This window comes from Erythranthe guttata, chromosome 12 (assembly GCF_056151865.1).
Source record: "Erythranthe guttata isolate IM_541 chromosome 12, IM_541, whole genome shotgun sequence".
Classification (NCBI taxonomy): domain Eukaryota; kingdom Viridiplantae; phylum Streptophyta; class Magnoliopsida; order Lamiales; family Phrymaceae; genus Erythranthe; species Erythranthe guttata.
The window spans coordinates 14,501,370-14,524,940 of NC_142544.1; the positions used below are offsets into that span (position 1 = coordinate 14,501,370).

The 23,571-nt window shown below is 32.4% G+C and overlaps 1 protein-coding gene, 1 long non-coding RNA gene and 1 pseudogene across 3 annotated transcripts; 1 reads left to right on the forward strand and 2 right to left on the reverse strand.

The window, feature by feature from the left end:
• Positions 1 to 4,621: 4,621 nt before the first annotated feature.
• Positions 4,622 to 6,933, reverse strand: LOC148766553 (uncharacterized). Its single transcript, XR_016034986.1, has 3 exons — positions 6,760 to 6,933; positions 6,592 to 6,639; positions 4,622 to 4,864 (listed from the first exon to the last, which is right to left on the reverse strand). It is a non-coding gene; the product is annotated as an uncharacterized LOC148766553 (long non-coding RNA).
• A 6,015-nt stretch (positions 6,934 to 12,948) lies between these two features.
• LOC105976923 (uncharacterized) lies at positions 12,949 to 13,814 on the forward strand. The gene has a single exon (XM_088826874.1). It carries the CDS (start codon positions 13,133 to 13,135, stop codon positions 13,556 to 13,558), a length of 426 nt encoding a protein of 141 aa, XP_088683000.1. The 5' UTR covers positions 12,949 to 13,132; the 3' UTR covers positions 13,559 to 13,814.
• Positions 13,815 to 18,940: 5,126 nt separating this feature from the next.
• Positions 18,941 to 23,337, reverse strand: LOC148766554 (uncharacterized; annotated as a pseudogene). The gene is made up of 5 exons (XR_016034973.1): positions 22,825 to 23,337; positions 20,382 to 22,318; positions 19,992 to 20,300; positions 19,803 to 19,902; positions 18,941 to 19,721 (listed from the first exon to the last, which is right to left on the reverse strand). The product of XR_016034973.1 is annotated as an uncharacterized LOC148766554 (transcript).
• Between the last annotated feature and the right edge of the window lie 234 nt (positions 23,338 to 23,571).

The following is a 23,571-nucleotide window of genomic DNA, read 5'->3' on the forward strand; positions in this document are numbered from 1 at the left end:
CAAAATTAACACCACTTCTAAATCATTGTCTTGATCTTCCAAAGCTGAAATGCATTAATCAAGAACCCCCAAACTCCTAAAAACGTGGGCATCTTTAATTGTGGAAATTTCGGTCGTCCTTCATAAGTCTTTGTAGAGTGTGGCCCAAATATATTCTTTGTGAATGACCAATTCATCAATCCATCTTGCAACCCACTTACGAGCAGCCCACACAATTTGAGCCCAAAATTAAAGTCAGCCCAATCTCCTTTGATTTTCCCTTTCTCTCTCTTTCTCTTCACCGTTTTCTATCTCGTTGTTTTCGGCAGATGTTTTCAATTTGCCTCATTTTTCTCTCAACAAGTTTTTCTTCTTATCCTCAACAAATCTTGGTGATTTGTTGCCTGATTCTTCGTGAGTTTGGTGGATGATTTAGGCGTATAAGTGCACCATATATCCTTTCTGTGTGGGGGGCGAAAAAGAGAAGAGGGAAAAGATAATACTTTGTGTATTCTGAGAAGAAAAATCAAAGTGAAAGAGAGAAACTTTTTTTGAGAAGAAAACCTCAATTCTTTTCGGTGACTTCGAGCTTACTTCTTTAGGGATAAACCGGTGAGATTAAGGTTTGAATTTGGGTTTCATTTTTTCTTTGTTTTTCGTTGGAATACACTGTGTGTGTGTATGCGTGTGTGTGGTTGCCATAAGTGTTAGGAGGCCCCACTTGGATCTTAGACGAGGACTCGGAGATTGAGGGCGGAGCCGGAAAATCGCACCGCCGCCGGCAATGGCGGATCTTTTAAGGGGCAGGGGGGGCTGTTGCCCCCCCAAGATTTAAAAAAAAAAATTTTTTAGGTAGCTTGGCATTTTAATTTTTGAATATTACTTTTGACCCCTCTAAAGTTTTTGTAAATATGTGTCTTAACCCTTAATTTTTTTGTTTCTTCTCCACAATCTTATATAAATTATACTTGTATACATCATATCTAATTTAAAAATATTTAATAAAATGGTTAAATTTGTATTATTTTATATAATATCTATGAATATTTACTTATTTTGGAATTTTTTTATCAGTGTCTCTTAAAAATAATATGAGACGATGCCGTTAATCTCCAAAATATTTAAGTGTAATACATTAAGATTTTTTTGTCATGCTTAAAATATGATAAAACTATAATATATATGCTATTTTAATTAAAAAATTATCAATATAAACTTATTTTTGCTATATCTTGTAAACCTAAAAAAAAATTTCGGGGCGCTGCCCCGAACCTCGAAATTTTAGTTAGCCCCCCCCTATATTTTAATCCTGGTTCCGCCCCTGGCCGCCGGAGCTTCCCCATTGCATAATTTGTGTTCTGCCGACGGTTCCACTTTCCTTTCCCTTTAAATTTCTGCAAATTCTTTAATTTTCAACTGTTGCAGAAGTTCTCAATTCTTGTTATCATTAATTAGTGGTTTGATTTGTTTAATGATTCTTATGTCCACGTTAATTTGCTGTTGAATATGGTCTTGATTAATTGCTGCCATTGATATAATTATTAATTGATTGTATTGATTTATGGATAATATTATGGTTGCATATTCTTATTTGATTTCTTCTTCGGCAGATACCCAACAATCTTTAAATATATGACTGCATCAATTAGAATATAAAATATTGATGTCTTTGTGATTAAAGCCTCCCGAATTTTATATGGGCCAATTTGAAATCTGAATTGATTTGTGTTGGATTTGTACTCCAGTTGGGCCTCCGAATGCTTCAATAAGCCTACTTCATGCTCCTTAAGTTTCAGACCACAATGTATTTAACAACCCCGAGACCTTAGAAATATTCGATTACCTGATGTGATTGGGATCACATCACATTGGCCAAATGACGTATTTCTTGTCGACTGAATAAAATCCACAAATTTGACTTTGAATATTGCATGGTTATTTGTTGGGCTATTTGGCATGCGAGGACCAAAGAGGTTTTTTGAAGAGTCTTCATCGATCGGCTCTAGACGTTATCGTGTTGGCAAATAAATTCATTACAAATGTGCATGGGTCTGCTGTAGAGGTGCTTATCCAGAAACTTGGTTCTTCTACGAGAATCTTGAATTCCAGCACGAGGCTCCTCTAAGATCAGATAAAGTTCAAATTAATTTTGATGCTTAATTTTCTAACTTTGGCTGATAATAGAAGTTGTCTAGGTTGGTTCTCTACTTGGAATTCATCTCTTCTAGACTCTATTTCAGTCGAGGCAATTTCTACTTTTAATGCTTTGGAGTTTGCGAGCGATCACCACTGGAATATAGTAGTCTTGGAAGGCGATTGCAGCACTGTTATCGCAACTATTATAGGAAATGAGGATTCTCGAACGAAGTACAGTAATATTATCCACGTTATTAAGGCGATTGGCCCAAGGTTTCGAAACTTGTAAAGTTTGTCATGTCATGTCGGAAAGCGATTGAGCAACTCATGAAATTGCTAGGCTGTCTTCAATATAATGGAGCCTCTTATTTTGAACCATTTTTATACTAGATATTGTATGCTCCGAATCATCACATTTTAAAATTTATTTTTTTCTCAAGGAAGAAAAAAGAAAATAACCTTTAAATCTTTACTTCGTCAAATTACTTGAAGAGTATTTGAAACATGACACTTGTGATATTAACAGGATTAGTTGTCTATGGAGTTAAAAGTTTTGAGAACTATTTATCAGAATAACTTCAAAGGCTACGAAGTGTTGAATTAATTTAGAAATTATAGACGGTGGTTTACCGAATACATGTGCTTATCGGATATTGTTAGAAATTTTCAGTTCTGTTGCATTTGTTGAGAGTGCATTTTAAAAGTTAAAGTTCCTCCAACCATCTCACAGGAGATATTAAATGGAGTAGCTATGTCGACGATTAAGAAATATATGGGTAAGAAAGACTGATTATTCGAGTGTTATTAGAGATTTTGCTTCAAAAATTGCACCAAGGGTAATATTATAAAGTGATTTATTTATTGAATGTTAATGAATTATTTATACACGAGATAACATTTTTCATTTAACGAGATTAATACAGTCTATTTTTTCTTGGGATTATTTGTCAAAAGCCCCCCATTACACAAGTCTAATTACAGTAGGTCCAATTTTTTTAGAATTTTTTGAGATAAATCCATTTAAGTATTAAATAATAAAAAATAATAAACTATCACTATTATACCCCTAACTTAAAAGTAACGTATGTTTTATGATTCCAAATAAAAAAGAATTAAAAAATATTTGTAATATCTTTTCCTATTTTATCGTAACAACACATCTTCATATAATTCCACGATTGCGCCCCTTAATTACAGAGAAACTGTTTCATAGCTATCTGTATTATTTCCACACATCCTCTACCGATCCGATTGTAGGAGCAGAACGTTTCATCTTAACAACATACGGAGGGGTTTTCGTGCTTTTTACGCAAACTCTGTAAGTTCATAATAGTCATGGTTTTTTTTTTTTTTTTTTTTTTTTTGGTGTTCGAAATTATGTTAACATGAAAGCAACTGTTTTTCTCCCGGCCATTGTTATGTGGTTGTTAGCATATAGCCGAACGAACCTTTCAAAATACAGAGTGGTGTTCACGAATAATAGCCGACACCCATAATATTCATGGTTTTTTATTTTGTGCAAAATTATGTTAATATGAAAGCAACTGCTTTTTTCCCGACATTGTTATGTGGTTTTTAGAATATAGCCGATCGAACCTTTTGAAAATACAGAGTGGTTTTCACACATAATAGCCGATACCCATAATAATCATGGTTTTTTTCTGGATTCAAAATTATGTTAATATGAATGCAGTTACATAGCAAAATAACAGTGGTTTTCAGTAAATAACAGAGTTATTTTCAGAATTTCCCCATTTATGGATACAAGTGTCCATTTACGTATCAAAAATCAGTGGTTTTCAGCAAAATACAGAGTGGTTTTCGTGTCAAGAAAATATAGAGTCTGATTATGCAATACAATCGTCTCAATAAAATACAGAGTGGTTTTCGTGCTTCTTCGCAAACCATGATAGTGCGTAATATTCATGGGTTTAGCACTTTTCGAATTAATTTTAATATGAATGCACATGAGTTTTCTCCAACATTGCTATGCTGTTGTGGCATATATTCGATCGATACTTTAAAATGTCAGAGTGGTTTTGATATATTGCCGGATTACAAAGTTACTTGTCCGTTTTAAAATTATTATCATTGTACATGTCAGATTTATAATGTATGTTCTCAACCGTGGTAATAGGGTGTTTATTTTTCTCTTTTTAATAGCATGTTTTTTTCTTCTTCATAATTTACCATGTAATTATTTTTGTGCAGTTTCATGGATTTCAACGTGACATTTGTGTTGAGGTTTCGAGGGATTGTTGCAATAAAGCGAGATGGTCTGATCGCATGAATATTGATTCATTGATAAAATATGTTTGGTCGAAGTGGGACGCGATCAATGGACCTAACTTCACTTTGACTTATAAGTTTGACGTGTACGATGACTGCATCCTTGCGAGTGATGATGATTTGACATAAATAATTTATGTGTTATACTCCATTTTAATATGTAATAATAACTTTACATATGTTGTGACATGTCAACTGAAACATAAAATATATAGTAATATAAAATGATATTTGTTTTTCCATGAAAACAAATTATAGATTAGCAGAGTGTGCCTCATACGGGCAAAATTCGAAACTGCATTATTAAATCACAAACCCTCAAACTAAACGACGTCGTAATTATTAATGCATATAAATGAAAAGTAGAAACAAAAAATATACGAGACGATGTATCGATCATTATGCGACCATCTTGCAAGAGTTCTTGTTATGTTTGTCCATCATCCTACATTTGCTGCACCTAATACCATTAAGTGGTTTTAGATAACACCATTAAAGAAAAAAAAAGCATTCTTGCACAATTCAAAACAAGTTAATACAAAACACATACATTTTTTTTTAATTCTGAAGGAAAAAAAAATAAACCACGCAACATTTGTATCAACTGCACTTAATTCATTACCACATGACATTTTTCAAAACAACATAATTGAAAACCACATAATTAATTTAGGCACAAATCATAACAACATACTTGAAGACCCAAAATGAGAGACACAACACATACCATTAACTGGTTTCAAATAACAACACAAACAAAATAACTTGGTTATAATATGTGCATACTTTAGAGATATGTAATTCAGAAGCACTTACAATTTTTTTTTTTCGGTTTCACAAAGCCAGCACTCACATAAACTACTTAGCACAGTAACAATAATGAAAACCACTTAAGATAATACCACTGGACATAGTCAAGACATGTACATAATTAACACCTCGTAAACAAAACCACATACCTTTTGTGTGGTTTAAAAACCAACCAATAAAACGAGCGGAAAAATTAGCATGTAAAGATCATGAATGAAAACCACTTAATTTACTACCACTGATCATGGTTGGCATATGTTCACAATTCAAATTCCCATAAACAAGACTGCATATCTTTGAATGGTTACAACGGAACCCAAAAAAACTAATTAAAATGATAAGACGTTTACAAAAATAAAAAACCATATTCACTTAAACATGGTTTTTACACTGAAAAAACAATTTACAAAACCAAACAAATTTACCTAAAAAAAATACACAATTACAATTTTTTTGTTTTTCACAAAAAAAAAATGTTGAAAAACACATTACCTATGTAGCACACGAACATAGGATAACAACACTTAATACAGAACCACCGAATATGTTCCCAACTCAAAACCACTTAAACAAAACCACATATCTTTGTGTGGTTTAAAAACCAACCCATAAAACCAGAGAAAAAATTAGCATGTAAAGATCGTAGATGAAAACCACTTAATTCACTACCACTTCATATCCTTGAGTGGTTATCTTTTGAGTGGTTAAAAGACTACATATCTTTCAGTGGTTTTCAAAATCCCATAAACAAGACTGCATATCTTTGAGTGGTTACACTGGAACCCAACAAAACTAATTAAAATGATAACACGTTTACAAAAATAAAAAACCACAGTCACTTAAAAATGTTTTTATATTGAAAAAAATATTTACAAAAATAACCAGGCTTACCTAAAGAAAATACATATTTACAAATTTTTTGGGTTTCACAAAACAAAAATGTCAAAAAACACATTACCTATGTAGCACATGAACATAGAAAAAAACCACTTAAATCAAAACCCCTGAATATGTCCCCAACTCAAAACCGCTTAAACAAAAGAACGTATATCTTTTTGTCGTTACAACAGAACCCAGGAAAACCACACTAAAACTTAAATCGTTAAACAAACACATACCAGGATGTGCAAATCATACCAAGATGTAAAATGAAAAAAAACACGCAAAACCGAACTTTCTGGTATACGGTTTTACTTATCGTCACATACAACACAAAACATCCAAACAACAGACTGCTACTTCAAACTTTTTTTGGAACCAAAAAAGTTGTTTCCAAATTAAGCATGCAATTTTTTTTTATAATCGGACAAACACCCGTCACAACAAACATCACAAAATTGACGTATTTGTTCACCATTTACGGATTTAAAAACTCACCAGCTTCTAACTGCATAATGTCGGGACCGGTTTTGGATTTCCTCTTCCCTGTAAGAAATTACCCATTACGGTAAGCACATGCACAAAACAATAAGAACACCCATTTCGATTAATTGTGGTTTTCCACTAATTGAAGGGAATCAACCTATGGTGACACCGATTACTTACTTTTCGCTGTTGATTTATGTACCATCTTGCCGTTGTACAAAATACAACGAAATTTTGCTTCCTCTAGCGGTTTTCGCTTCTGATTTCAGGATAAAACAAGAACTCCTTCTACCGTGCTTTGGGGCATTGCGGAAAACGAGGGATAATGGGCTTAGCCGGAGTTGTTTTTTCTACGTTGATTTGGGGGAAGAGGGGAGAATTATAAGGTAACGTGATTTTGGGATTGATTTGGAATTGATTTATTTTTGGGAGGGATTTGGTATTAATTTACCGTTTAATAATTATACTAATAAGTTGGGGCATATATGGGTTTTCAAGTCCAATGGATTTATTTCAAATACCATTAATAAATTAAGGATTTATCAAGAATAAAAAACCCAATAAAGGGTGTTTGGCATATTCCCCCTTTTTTCTTTTTGCTTGACTAATTAATGCGATTTACCTTTTTAATATATAATTTTTATTTTGGTATTTTATAAACACTTTTTAAATAAATATTTTAATGATGGACAAAGTTATTAATTATCACAATTAATGAGAAGAAAAGGAAAAGTTAAATAATATTGAAAGAGAAAATGACCATTTTTTCAAAGGGAGCGGCTAAAACAAATACCGTTTTTTTTCTTCTCATTTCAATACTTTCAACATAAAAAAAAATAGATAATAAATAGGTAATGACACCATTAATGAAAATCAATACCACACACAAAATTTGTGTGGTATTGATTTTATTAATGGTATTAAAGTCATTACCTATTTATATTCTATTTTTTCTGTTGGCGGTATTGAAGTGAGAAAGAAACGGTATTTATTTTAGCCGTCCCCTTCTTCAAAGCCTGCTTAGCGCTCGAAACTTTAAGGACCGGCCCTTCATACCCTTTAAATTTTAATACACTTATATGGGTACTACAATTTAGGGGTGGTATTGATAGGGATACCGAAGTTACCATTACCGTGTACCAACCGTAACTTATGGTAATGGAAAGTTTCATATCGGTGTTTGATAGATCATTACTTTTAGTAAGATACCGTCTTACATGGTACTCTACCATGATCTTCTATTACAATAAAGTTTGAAAAAATATATTGTCAATTTTTCCCACCAATAAATTTCGTAATATATAAATTTATATTATTTGAATGTGTTTATATATTTGTTGAGCTAAATATTCTAATTAATTTTATGATGTCATATAGCGCAAATTCATTCCTATCTGTATATAGATACATATAATATAGGATATAAAGAAACAAAAGAAGAAAAAAAAAAGCACATTTAGTTTGAAAGAAAAAAGGAAAACTTAAACATAAGGAAATAAAAGTATTGGAAATAAAATATAAAAAAAATATAATTATTATACTAATAGAAAAGAAAGGAAAATAGAAAAACACTATATATAGTAGTAGGTGGTATGTAAATGAGTCGAACTCGAGCTGAGCTCGTCAGATTTTTCGAGCTGAAGCTCAAGCTCATCGAGCTTTCATTTGATGAGCTCGAACTCGAGCTCGAGCTCAGCTCATTTATGATTTCTTTTTACATGATAGTAATTTTAGTTTTTATTTTAAATTATTTATATGAAAAGTAAAGAGTTATAGAATAAAACATGAACGTGTATAATATATATATATATATATATATATATATATATATATATATATATATATATATATATATATATATATATATATATATATATATATATATATATATATATATATATATATATATATATATATATATATATATATATATATATATATATAATATATATATTGCGAGCCGGCTCATGAACAACTAAAGGTGAGCTCAAGCTCGAACTCGTTGGAAAACTCGAGCTCGAAAAATTCGAGGTTGAACTCGAGCTTTTTTTCGAGCCAGCTCATTGAGCTCATGAGCCGGCTCAGCTCATTTACATCCCTAATAGTAGGTATGGTACGTACAATATTACCATGGTAATGAGAATGCAATACAAGTATCGTATCAACTAATTATTGTACGGTACCAAACCCGTACCGAATAAGATGGTAACCAATACTTTGGTTTATTTTTATAATATTCAGTTGGTATACCGTGGTACTCAGTAAGTGGTAATTATTTTCCTCCCCTAATACAATTTATGGCCTTCTTCTAATATTTGTTTACCGGGTTGGAGTGATAGAGACACTTAACGGGGCGGGCCCAGAGAATATTAAAGCCCATTTCCATTATATTCTATAGCCATGTGATTATGTTCTTGCATATGTAGTTTCTTGTGATACCTGTCTATTTAACCTTTCACAATTTATTCTCATATCCTCAACTTGCTTTTTCTTTATTTTTTATTATTATTTTTTATTTAAAAATATCTTGCATATAGATACATTTATGTAGTAATATAGTATTTAATTATAAAAAAAAAAGTAGTAATATAGTATTTCTTACTGTCTATGTTATTATATTATATACACCACACCTACTTAGCATAAATTCAAAATTATCTCCAAATAAGGTTCTGATTAATTATCGCGCGCGCAAGCAAACCGTAACTACATTTTATTCGGACGGAAGGATTATAATTACCATTTAAAATACTACTATTACTTTAATAATTTACAAAGGGCGGCGTTGTCTGATATCTATCCCAAGTACAAATTAATTAATAGGGGAAATTGGCTAGACACCCCTAATTTTGGACTTATATAGGTGGAAATCCAAATTGTTAGATGAATATAGGTGTAGGTCCTTTGGCCAATATAATTAATATTAATTAAATTAAAATATTATTATATAGACACAAATACCCTTAATTAATATTTATATGAAATACTATTTTTGAAAATTATGGAGCAAATCCCACATATCACTCTCCTCACTCTCTCCTCTCCCCCCTCTTTCACTCTCCTCTCTCTCATCTCTCACGTCTATTTCTCTCTCTCTCTTTCCCAACTTTTTCATTTTTCTTATTTTTTATTCTACTTTTTATTTTTTCCTGCATTTTTCTAATTGACTTGGATCAATAAACATTTACATTTCTTATTTTTTATTCTACTTTTTAATATTTTTATGCATTTTTCTAATTGACTTGGATCAATAAACATAAATGTAAAATAACAAAAATAATTTCAAACACATATTTAATGTTACAAAATTATTGTAATATCGTATTCACTCGTTATATTTTTTAGTATGATTTTATTACATACAATTTGTAAACTGCAAACAAAACGAAGTCAAAGTGGGCAACAACAATTTGTAAACTGCAAACAAAACGAAGTAAAACTGCAAACGACAAACACCCAAAACGACCTGGTACCCAAAACGACCTGGTACCCAAAACAACCTGGTAAAACGACCAAGAACCCAAAAATTGAACAGCAAATTGAACAGCAAATCGAAAACTGCAAACGACCAAATCGAAAACTGCAAACGATCAAGAACCCAAAAATCGAAAACTGCAAACTGCAGCAAATCGAAAACTGCAAACGACCAAATCGAAAAATTGAACAGCAAATCGAAAACTGCAAACGACCAAATCGAAAACTGCAAACGATCAAGAACCCAAAAATCGAAAACTGCAAACTGCAGCAAATCGAAAACTGCAAACGACCAAATCGAAAAATTGAACAGCAAATCGAAAACTGCAAACGACCAAATCGAAAACTGCAAACGATCAAGAACCCAAAAATCGAAAACTGCAAACTGCAGCAAATCGAAAACTGCAAACTGCAGCAAATCGAAAACTGCAAACAACCAAAACACCCAAAACTGCAAACGACCAAGAACCCAAAAATTGAACAGCAAATCGAAAACGAAGACAAAATGCAAACGACCTGGTAAAACTGCAAACGACCAAACACCCAAAACCTCTTGAAGGATTCAAAATTCGTGGTGAGATTTTCGATTTGAAGAATAAGGGGAGAAATCGAATTCAAGATTTTTGCAATTGGAATTTCGGATTTGCAGTATAATAGGGAGAGAAATGGGGATTTGATTTTGAAGATATATTTTACCGTATATTACTAGAGATATTGATAGGGGTACTTTTGACAAATTATAAATACAAAAATTTGCTGGAAATTAGAGTTTATTAGATGGATTTTAACACATATAATCTCTTATAGGAGGACCTATAGCAAATTGCCCCTAATTAATATTGTAATAGTTTTTTTTTGCGATGGATAGTTTAATTTTAATACACGTATTAAAAAGCGAATTCCCTCGTCCCAAGACACTATGAATAGTTTTAAATTTTAATACATAACTCTATAAAGATTGATTCTTGATTTTTTTTTTTTTTTGACAATTTTTACAACAAAGTTGGGCTGTCCAAATATTCTTTGAGCAAGTATATTATTTTTAGAATAAAGATGAGAATGTCCATCCTTTTATATTTTAATTTTTAGCAAAAAAAAAAAAAAAGAATTTGACTTTATTCCATCTTTGCATATTCTATTCTAACTTTGCTTCCTCAAATTCTCTCACTTTGTGGGGCAAACCTTTTAACTGGTGTCGAGCCTAGGGCAAGTTCACCATGCCATATACCTACCTGGCCCTTGACTTTCTACCTTTTTTATGGTCCACTTCAATATTGATACACAATTATATATATATATATATATATATATATATATATATATATATATATATATATATATATATATATATATATATATATATATATATATATATATATATATATATATATATATATATATATATATAGTTATTGTCGTGAGTTCATCAATTCATCAATTGCAATTTGCACCGACGACTCAAAGTGGATGGTAAACCAACTTTAGGTTGTTAACCAAATCGTAATGACGTCTCTTCAGTTGAGTCACGCATCGTCTGAGAGTCTCAGCACTTGAAGGTTGTCCAAAATTTTTAATAGCTCCGATATCGATGAGAGCCTGGTTTCCATCGACCTAGACAAACATTAAGATTGCGAAGAAAAATAAGTAATAATTTATGGTGTTTTTCTTTGCGACGCATGTGCGAGGAATAAGAACAAACACCACAAACAAGATTGCAGATTGCAATAACAAATTAAAAAGAGCATTGCTTTATGGTGTTTCTTGTCTCGGTAGAATCAATCAAAAGATGGAGAAACACCAAAAAACCAACAGTATGAACCTGAATACTAGATACCATGTTAGAATACTTAAAAAAATATTATAAATAATTTGATTTGTGTATTATTCCCTCATAGAAGTACTATAAGTCTCGCTACAATCTAACTCGAACTCATAATCTAAATATAATTCTATAATATAATAATCATAATTATACTAACAGTCCCCACGGACCACGGTCCAAAATAATTAAATTAGACAATTAGTATTTAAAAAAAAATTCCAATGTGTGAATATACAGATCAAATTCACAAAATATAAATAACCAAATGTAGGGTTGGCAATCGGGCAATGTGAGCCGAGTTTGGGTCGGCTCAAGCTCACATACCATCGGGCCTCGTCACTATAGGCTCAAGCTCACATGTCATCGGGCCTCATTTAGAATAGGCTCAAGCTCGGCTCATGTATTTTTTCGGGTTTCGGATTTATATCGGGCCCCATTACTATATATAATTGTAATGAGTAAATTTTCTTTTATAAAAATATGTGACGAACAAGATTTACCTCAATTGAAGCCAATAAAAAAAAACCTTAAACGATCTTTGAAAGTTATTGGAAAAACTTGAAAATAAAACCGAAAGAAGTAAAAAAAAGATTAGTAACTCTTATTATTGGAAACATTTTATATTCTCAAATATCGGTGATATGTTGCATTTGATTCATATTTAACTTATTGCCACCGTCACTACTTAATTCCTTTTATTTTGATTTTTTTCTTCGCAAAATCAAATAATCTTATACGGTCATAACTTGTATGTTGAGTCATAGTATTAAAATAATAAATATATTATATTTTTTATTGTTATCCTAATCGGTCGGGTCTTATTCGGGTTGAGCCATAGTAAGCTCAAACTCGGCTCATAAATAAATCGGGTTTAATAAAATGGCTCAAACTCGGCCCGACTCACTAAAAAATAGGCTCGGCTCAAATATAATCGGGCCGAGCCATCGGGCTTCGGTTAGGCCCGGCTCAATTGCCGGTCCTAACCAAATGTAACATCTAATTTTTCTTAACTGCATGACATTAAAATAAAAATGGACAAAACCACATGCAATAGTGAATGGCCTCATACATAAATAAAGCCAACCCCCCCTACTACTACATTTATATAGTGTCACACTCCAACTATTTACCTATCAAAAGTCCCCCATTCATTCATTTCTCCAATCTTCTCCTTACCCCATTTTCCCTATCTTTCATGCACACAACAAAATCAAACTATTTTCATCTTCATACAAACACCTCAAATTAAACCCTACCATGGCTAGGCTCAGTCTCTTGCATATAACTATCCTACTAACCATGGTTTCAGCTCTGGTAGTTAAATCTGAAAAACTGATGATGAATTCAAGAAAATTGGATGAGCAGAGTAGCCCTCCAGATTTCGAGAACAAGTGCGGTGACTGCCCTTGCGACAAACCCTGTATCCCGCCGCCGTCTCCTCCGCCGCCATCTATTCAACCGCCGCCGGCGCCGACAAAGAAGCCGCCGCCTAGTGAATTGTGTCCGCCGCCGCCGCCATCACCTGGCGGTGATAAGCCGCCGAGCCCTCCTTACATATACATAAACGGTCCGCCAGGGAGTGTATACCCTGTTTACCCTTATTATTCCGGCGGGAATCGGAGGTTTTCCATCGGAATATTCCCGTTCTTGATTAGCTTTGTTTTATGGCGTTTAGCTTTTTGAGTATTCAGATTTATTTGGGGAAATTCGAAAAAATAAAAAATAAAATAAAATCTGCGCGCGTGGATCGGAGGTGCAGAGGAGAGAAATTGAATGCCACCGGGAATATATGCCGGGTAAATTTGGGCCTCTTTGAATTTAATTTCTTGATATAATTCATATTTCATAGTTCAATTTTTATGTATTTTCTATTTTGTCTCTCATCTAATTGAAATAATATTGTTGATTTCTCATCTTTATATAATTATTTTTTTGGTTATATTTTCCAGTTTTTGCTATAAATTCTTGAGTTAATAAATAGAAAAGAGGCGTGATGCAATTTTTTTAGAAGACTCTTAGCAATAAATAAATAAATGAAAGAAGTTTACCGACGAATGAGATCGACAATTGTTTGCCCTGGACTATGGATGAAATTTGGAACGAAATTTTCAATTTTCGACGATTTCGATCCGAAATTTTCCGACTTCGGAACAATATTTTTCAATCCGAATTCCGAAATTCCGACTTCCGATTTTTCCGAAATTATTTGCATCAGAATTGGAATATACATATGAATATATATATTTGCATCCGAAAATAATTCCATAAGTTTCGATCTTTTTACAATTAAAATACCAATAATTATGTATTTTATATTTAAGGTGAGGAAAAGTTGAAAAATTCTGAATTTAGCCGATTCAGATCCGAAAATTTCCAATTTTGGAACAATTTCCAATTTTGGAATAAGCTTTTTCGTTCCAACTTCTGAAATTCAGATTTTTGATTTTTTTGTAACGTCATTAGAACTAGTTTTTCACTTCAAAAAAAGATCAGATTTTTCCGAAAGAGCTAATTCCTGTCCGATCCGTCCGATTTATACCCCTACCATTGATCCAAAGAAATTTATTTTCATTTAACTGGTCAATGTCATGAATAATGAAATATTTAAGATCATTTTTAATTCCACAATCCTAATTTTATCATGATAAATAGCAAAATTGAACTTCAAATTAAATAATTACACCTCTACTAACAGTTATGAGGCGACGCGTCACACTACCGATACCAACCACACATACCTCTCATAGATATTCATAATACAGAATATGCTGTTATGGATGCTAGTCAATTATTAAGTAACAATATTTCAATTTCTATTTTTTGAAATAGCTGAAATAATACATAAATATTAAATATTTATTTCTTTGGAGATTCTTGGAGAAATTAATAAAACAAACTTCCTAGTATTTGCAAAAGAATTTTAATGAACTAATTTTTTTTTTTTGAGAATTTCTAACTGATATCTGATGATTTAGGTGTCAGGGAATTTGTCGGTGGTGTTAGATAAGAGATGAGATCAACTTCGATTTCAACAAATTATGGGCCCCAATTTTCAGAATTAATAAATTGTCCATACCCTAAATATTAAAAATTGAAAACCTTTTCTTTTTAACTTTTTCCACTACCTTCTTATTTAACTTATTAGGATAAGAAAAAATAGGGTACGGGTTAAACAAATACCGTTTCTTTCTCACTTCAATACCATCAACATAAAAAATAAAAAATAAATAGGTAATGACATTATTACTCTTAATAAAAATTAATACCCCCAAAATTTGTGTGATATTGATTTGATTAAGGGTATTAATATCATTATCTATTTATTATCTATTTATTTTTTACTTTTTATGTTGGTGGTATTGAACTGAGAAAAAAACGGTATTTGTTTTAGCCGCTTCCGAAAAAATATTAGCCATTAGTTAGTAGCTAGAATGAAGGTAACTAAAATCGCTCCTGATATAAGGTCTATTTATGAGAAAAAAACTCCTATTTTTTCACAATTACATTCATCACTGTAATTCGTAAATTTCTTATGTTACACCCATTGAAAGGGGTGTATATAAAAAAGTTACAAATTGCACAATCGTTGGATATAATTTTAAAAAAAAAGAGGATTTTTTTTGTAATTAGATTTTCCTTTAAAGAGGTGATTGTAATTTTAATTTACCACAATGAATATATCTAAAGGAGCGGCTGAACTTCACCACCCGTGTGGCATATGTTTGAAGTGTTTAATTGATTTGGGTTGAATCTTACAACTGAAATGATTTACGCGGCAGTAAAATTACGAATGTCGTTCACAATACATTTCCTTTCTCTCTCTAAAAACTCCCCAATTCACTCAAACCCCAAAACCACAAAAAAACCCCAAATTTCACAAAAATCCTAAATCCTTCTCACAATCCTTCCAAATCCGAAAATCTCCTCAATTTGAAAGGTAATTACTCATCTAAACTAGTTATATATATTGAATTTGTTGTTAATTATATGAAAATCGAAGAAAAATCGCGATTTGGGGGTCAATTTTGAATAAAAACTGCGCATCTTCCACGCCCAAAATGGGAGTGTGAAAGCAGTTTTCACGCCTAAAACAGGCGTGGAAACTGCTTTCACACGCCTGTTTTGGGCGCGGAAAATTGGTTTGGGCGTTCGGTCCGGACGCCGGTTCTGGACCGGTCGTCTGGTTCAATTTTTTTTTTTATCCCTGTATAAATGACATGATATAATATATTTAAATAATTATCAGTTAATGAACTTGCTCTGGCCTAGTTGGTCAGGCATCTCGTTTTTTCGCAATAGACCCGTGATCGAGTCTTTCCTGCAGCGTATATTTATTACTTTTTTGCGAAGTATAACGAAGTCTATAAATACAATTCAATAATAATTTATTGTCAAAATGGCTCTAGCCTTGTTGGTTAGGTAAGCCTGTGTTTTTAAAATAATGTCCCGTGTTCGAATCCTTGTGCCAACATAAATATGTAATTTTTTTTATTAAATCTCAGTCACAGAGCGCGCCCAAACCGGGCGCCGAAAGCTGTGTTGGGCGCCCAAATCGGGCGCGGATAACACTTTTACGCGCCCAAACCGGGCGTGAATCGGACTTTTTAGCTCCCAGTTTGGTCGTGGGTCTTGTTTTCGCGATTTAAAGAACAAAAACGAACAAATTTTACCTCGTTGGATTCCGTATCTCGATCCTCATTCGATGCACTCTTTTTTTTTTTCAAATGGCTACAATAACATGTGTTTTGGAATGATTTCTAATATAAAAGCTAAAATTGTAGAGAGAGAAAGAAAGTAGAGAGTGGATTTTTTTAAACCCGCATTCGTAATTTTGCTACCGCGAATATCACCTCCCATCTTACAATCAACTACTAATCTATTAGTCTTATAAATTTGGGTTAATGCCAAATAGATACATGACAAGGGCATTTAATTAAAAAAATGACATTCAACTTTTTTGTCTTTCAAATATTTCCACTAGTTCATTCAAACTTATTTGCAAATAAGGAAAACCCTTTTATATATATACCAAAATTATCCTCACAAATCCTTCAAACCTAGTTTAACTCCAATTTCATGATTTATACCCCAATTTAGTCCAATTTCACCAATTAACCAATTTTGACCCCAAACCACCGGAGACCGGTGACATTGACTTTTTTTTTTTTTCTTAAAAAAATATTTTAATTAATATTACTGTCTTGGCTGCTAAATTACTGTCCCCAACAGTAATTTAACTGCAGGAGACAGTAATTTACTTATTAATTGACTTTTTTTTTTCCTTAAAAATAATATTTTAATTAATATTACTGTCCTAACTGCTAAATTTCTGTCTCCAACAATAATTAGCTATCAATTGACTTATTTTTTTGAATTTTTTTTTTTCGTTAAAAAAGTTATTTTAGTTAATATTATTGTCTTGGCTGCTAATTTAACTGTCTCCAATAGTAATTTAACTATCTGAAACAGTAATTTAACTGTGTGAGACATTAATATTACTGTCTCAGACAATAACTTTACTGTGTTAATTAATTTTATCATCTTGGCCTGCAATATTGCTGTCTTCGACCGTAATATTACACTCTCCGACCACAATATTATTGTCCCAAACAGTAATATTATTGTCTGAGACAATAATTTAGCAGCCAAAACAGTAATATTAGTTAAAACAATTTTTTTAAGAAAAAAATAAGTCAACGCCAGAGACCGGCGGTCAACGGGAGTTGGGAGTTGACCGCTGGAAAAAAAATTCAGAAAAAAGTTATCAAAAAAAAAAGTCAACGCCGGAATCTGGCTGGAGAAAAAATTCCGAAAAAAATTATTTTCTGAAAAAAAAAATTATTGTTTTAAAAAATTATTGAAATGGGGGTTAATGTGATATATTTGTTTAAATCCGGGTAAATGTATAATATTGAAGAAGATTGAGTATAATGGATGGAATTGATAAGAAATATATTATGGAGGGTATTTTAGACTAAAGACATGGGGATGAGTTTATTTGAAAGATAATTTTTTTTGTGGACCAATGTGAATTTAAGTTCATTGCATTGTCCCTCTTTGCCATTTGCCCTACAAATTTCCTCATGTGATGTGAGGGTGACTTTCCATATTTAAGCATTGTATGATTCTTAACATATTTTCGGTTGAGCACCTTATAACCGACTGCTATGAACAAGATTATGTACAAGTTTCTAACCAGAGCGCTTAAAGAAACTAATTAAAGAATAATGTTTAAACAAAAATGGCCTTATAATTAAATGTCCTAGAATCGTTGTTAAGTGTGTAAAACACACTTTCTATTGTGTATTTTTGGTTTAATTTTTGTGTGATTTGATATGATAAATGTGTTTTCATGTTGTTCAAATTGATTAAGTATGAACAAGAGAAGAATTCGGATTTTAGAAGGCAAAGAAACGAAATGACGGAACGAGTTGAGAGATGTGACGAAAAATCAACACTGCATTATGAGACCCCAGTCTCAAAATTGTGAAGAATCTCATACCCCAGTCCGAGGAGAGAAGAAAAGAAAGATGACCTTTTGTTGCCTCATACCACGGTATCAACATATAGTACAATTTCTCATACCGCGTTATGAGAAGCTAAATTAGAAAAAAATTGGATTCTCATACTGCGGTCTCAATTTTAGACCATACCACCCATATCAAGTTCGTTCAAAACTGTTAATATTATTATTGATATTTTTAAACCATACCACCCATATCACGTGTCTCATTTTCTAAGTCATTTGAATGTGAATCAGATTGATGATTTTCATGCTCATGCCTGACACGTTTACCACGTCTTATGCTTTCCATTCCTACAAAATTTATATCATGAATAATAAATAAAGAAATAATGCAGTTTTATAATTAAAACTTACTTGAGGTATCTCCATTCTGCTGATCTAGAGTTCCAGCTGATACCAGCATGCCATTCTTCGTTCTTGCCATACCTGAAATATTACAAACTGTAAATTCAATCTTAACAGTGAAAAGTTATTAAAACTAGTAATTATAATCAATAAATTAATAAAATTGCCACATAAATACTATCTAAAGATCAATAATAGTATTAATGATTCATTACTGTTATTGTCCATGAAAAGAAATTCTCATTCATTATCATTATAAGAAAGAATAACTCTAATACAAAATAGTAAATACTAAATGCAGCTGAGCACGTCCTATGTATCTTCTACATGATTTTCTTCTAAGTAATCCACTGGAATTTCAGGGACTCCGTCTCGCACCCAAACAACAGCTTCATCCTCAATAATAGGACGATCGTTGCAAGTTTTACTTTGTAAAATAGTGTCAACATCGTCAGCCCATAAGTCTTTCCCATCATCGTACTTGTCTCTAGCCTTAGTTTTTACATCCACATGCCAATCTTTTTCGCTCGGATCATCTACGTAAAATACTTGCTCAACTTGAGATGCAAGAACAAAATGCTCATTTTGACGCCTTATATTTGCAAAATTAGTCAAAGTGAATCCATCATCATCCTCTTTTAGTCTCTTACCATTGGACACCCAATCACAATCAAATAATATAACATTTTTGCCACCGGTATAGTCTAACTGGATGATATCTTTTATGATTCCATAATATGACATCTCTTGCATAATCGGCCTTCTATCTTTTTTGCTTGCAAAGCTCGTCGTTGTTGCACTAACCATCACTCCACTATTTTGAGTTTTCCTTTTCTTTTCTATTGCTCTAGTGTGAAATCGAAAACCATTCACTTTGTAACCATTAAAACTTGTTCCAATAGGAACAGGTTCTCTTGCAATTCGTAATATATCACTTTGCTTTGGATCATCTTCATTTAAATTTATTCCCATGACCTGCAAAAACAAATAAAGTATTACTAAAGTAACTAAATTAAAATAGATTTCAATGGAAATTTTTAATAAATACGATTATACATGACTATGAAACCAAGACGCAAATGAATCACTCTGAATGCGCTTTATTTCATGTTCCCTAGAGCGATGTTTTTTCCGCCTCACATGGGACTCGTGTTGCCTACATAATATCATAAAAAATAGAAATAATTTAAATCCTAGATGTAATGATAATACTAACAAATAACAATATAATTTTACTGAACTTACTCACGATAGGATCTAATCTCTTCACAATTAAATAAAACGTATCGATGAGCTCTTGTTCTTGTGTCATTGTCCAAAATAATTGGCTTTCCCTTCCATAATGGACATCCAGACGTCACGAATATACTTAAGCCTTGTGTGCTTTCTACACCAACACAATTGTTTCTACTAATCCAATTAAGTCTTGTTTCAATATTTTCCTCAAAGTATAAAGAGCAAAATACTAAACATTCTTCTGCCAGATACGTTTCAGCATTTGATCCTTCTGGTCTACTCCGATTGCGTACATAAGATTTTAATGTACTCAAATACCTAAGAATCAGAATATTAAAAATAAGTATGATATAAAAATATTAAAAATAATGATTAAATAACATTCATTAAAAGACTTGCCTTTCAACAGGATACATCCAACGGTAATGAACAGGCCCTGCTAATTTTGCCTCTGTGACCAAATGAACGGTCGAATGTACCATGATATCAAAAAATGATGGAGGAAATATCTTTTCAAGCTGGCATAGTATGATAACAATATCATTTTCGAGGCGAACCAAATCAGAATGATGGAGTGTTTTAGAACACAATTCTCTGAAGTAACGACTCAAATGAATCAAAGGGGAACGCACCGACTTCGGTAAAAGTTTACGTAAAGAAAGTGGTAGCAATTGTTGCATTAATATGTGACTATCATGACTTTTGAGACCAAATATCTTAGTTGGCTTCAAATGCACACACCTTGATATATTTGCAGCGTAACCATCAGGCACCTTTATTGTTTTTAGAACCCTACAAAATATTTCTTTCTCCTTCTTATTTAATGTGAAAGAAGATGCAGGTATCCATTCTTTTCCAAATTCATCAACAAAGGGATGGAGTCCTGGTCTTATTCCCATCTTTTTCATATCAAGTCGGGCTTTGCAATTGTCTTTTGACTTATCAGAATCCAATAATGTATACAAAACCTTGTCGCATACATTCTTCTCAATGTGCATAACATCGAGATTATGGCGTACTAAATTATTTTCCCAATATGGCAAATCAAATAAAATGCTTCTTTTCTTCCAACTACACGGAAAATTTTGATTACACACATTTTTCCCGAACCTGTTATCAATGTCCTTAATATCACCAAATATTGTAGATCCCCTCAAATAGGCAGGTGCCGTTCGATACTCTTGTGTGCCATCAAATGATCCCTTCTCAATTCGATTAGGATGATCTTCGGGTAAGAAAATGCGATGAAACATATAACAATACTTGTGAGAATTATCCAACCATTTAGAGTTGGTAAACTTATAGCATATCGGACATGCGTACTTCCCTTTAGTACTCCATCCAGATATAGCTGCAAGGCCCGGAAAATCACTGATTGTCCACAATATTGCTGCACGCATTTGAAAATTTTCTTTTGACGAAGCATCATAAGTGTTTATTTCAGACTCAAATAACTCCTTTAATTCGGCAATTAGTGGTTGTAGATATATATATCCAGATTGTTTCCAGGCTCTGTTGGACCAGGTACAAGTAGAGATAGCATAAAGTGTGATTTTTTCATGCAATCTCCAGGTGGAAGATTGTAAGGTATTAGGATTACTGGCCATGTACTATGAGATACATTCATAGTTTTATAAGGATTAAAACCATCTGTTGCCATACCTAATCTTACATTGCGGGAATCTTTGGCAAAGTCTGGATTATGATAGTCAAAAGTATACCAAGCGGGAGAATCTGCGGGGTGCCTCATGAAACCATCTTTGGTTCGTTTCTCGTCATGCCACTTCATAAGGGATGCAATTTTTGAATTCATAAATAATCGCTGCAACCTTGGTTTCAGTGGGAAGTGCCACATTACTTTTGCCGGAACTTTCTTTTCTTTCTTTGATTTTCCTGAAGAAACACCTTGATCAGCTTGACTAAGTTCTGGTATTATCCACCATGGCTCATCACAAGTCTCGCATCTGATCTTACTCTCATTGACACCCCAATATAGCATGCAATCATTTCTACATGCATCAATCTTCGTATAATTCAAACCCAAATCCTTTAGTATTTTTTTGGTCTCATAGTAATTTTTGGGTAATTGGACACCTTCTGAAAATGATTCTCTCAACAAATTAAGTATCAAAGTAAAAAAACTATCAGTCCAATTTTCAAGACACTTAATTTGGAGCAATCGAATAATGAAAGAAAGTCTAGAAAACCTTTGACATCCAGGATAAAGCTCTTTTTCTGCATCTGCCATAAGCTTATAAAATTTCTTAGCTTCTTTGCACGGTCTCTCCACCTCTTCTATTGGCGGCGTTGTTTCAAATTCATCTTGCATTCCAAATCTATCACGTAACATTCCTTGAACATTATAATCATTATTTGTCACATCATCATCTTGCAATACAAGTTATTCGTCATCAGTAAACAACTCTCCATGAAGAATCCATTTTGTGTACCCACTTAAAAAACCATGCCAAAGAAGATGTTCTACTACTACTTTCCGTGTTTGCAAATACCATTTCTACATTTCTTACAGGGGCACAAGATTAGTCCATCGTTTGAATTTGAGAAGGCAAAGTTAAGAAAACTATGCAATCCTGTTTGATACTATGTGCTTGACCTTGGGGAATCCATCCATTTTCTATCCATGCTAATAGTTTCGACTGGAAAGGCAACTATTACAATAGACAGTAAGAATATATATATATATATATATATATATATATATATATATATATATATATATATATATATATATATATATATATATATATATATATATATATGTGGAGACAAACTGCAATACAAAGTTAATGAATAGAATTTTTCTGGTATTTCTTATTCAAACCTGTATAACACTTTCTGTCTTTGAGTAAAATAGCTTCAAGATAGGGAAATTAATATCTCATAAATTAGCCTGTATGAGAATTCCAAACACAATATTTAATTTATGAAGTTAATATCCAAACAATAAATTTCAGAAATCATAGTATGATAATCACAAATCTTCATCAGACAACAACAAAAAATTGAAACAATAAATGAATGAATTTTTCCAAGAAATTCAAAAAAAAAAAAAAAAATGTAAAGAAATATCTTAACCAGCATTAACATGTGAATTTATATTCTATTACTTTATGAATTTATTCCAAACTTTTAATAAGTGCACCCCTTAACCTTTCTTTCAATTTCCACACAATTCTCCACTGTAATCAGATTTTTTTTACATCACCATACTATATCTCACCCAATCCCCACGTTGAACCAAATCTCACCCAATCCACTCTAATTTCGTTTAAGGTGCACCAAATTCATGAATTAGACGAAAGATCATACAATTTTGTTCGAAAAAAAAATATTAAATAATTTGAAACAAAATATTTAAGTCATGAAACAAAGACTTGTATACCTGTCGAGAAATCATCACATATTTTGATTGTTAAGAATCGAAGCAGATGACGGGGAAATTCTCAAACTAAATTAAATTCACAGGCACATGTACCGCTGTTTGCACGAAAGGAAGAAGAAACCGGGCTGGAGTGCACCGCCGATTGAACAAAAAGGAAGAAGGAAACGGGGAATGAAAGGGTTAGGG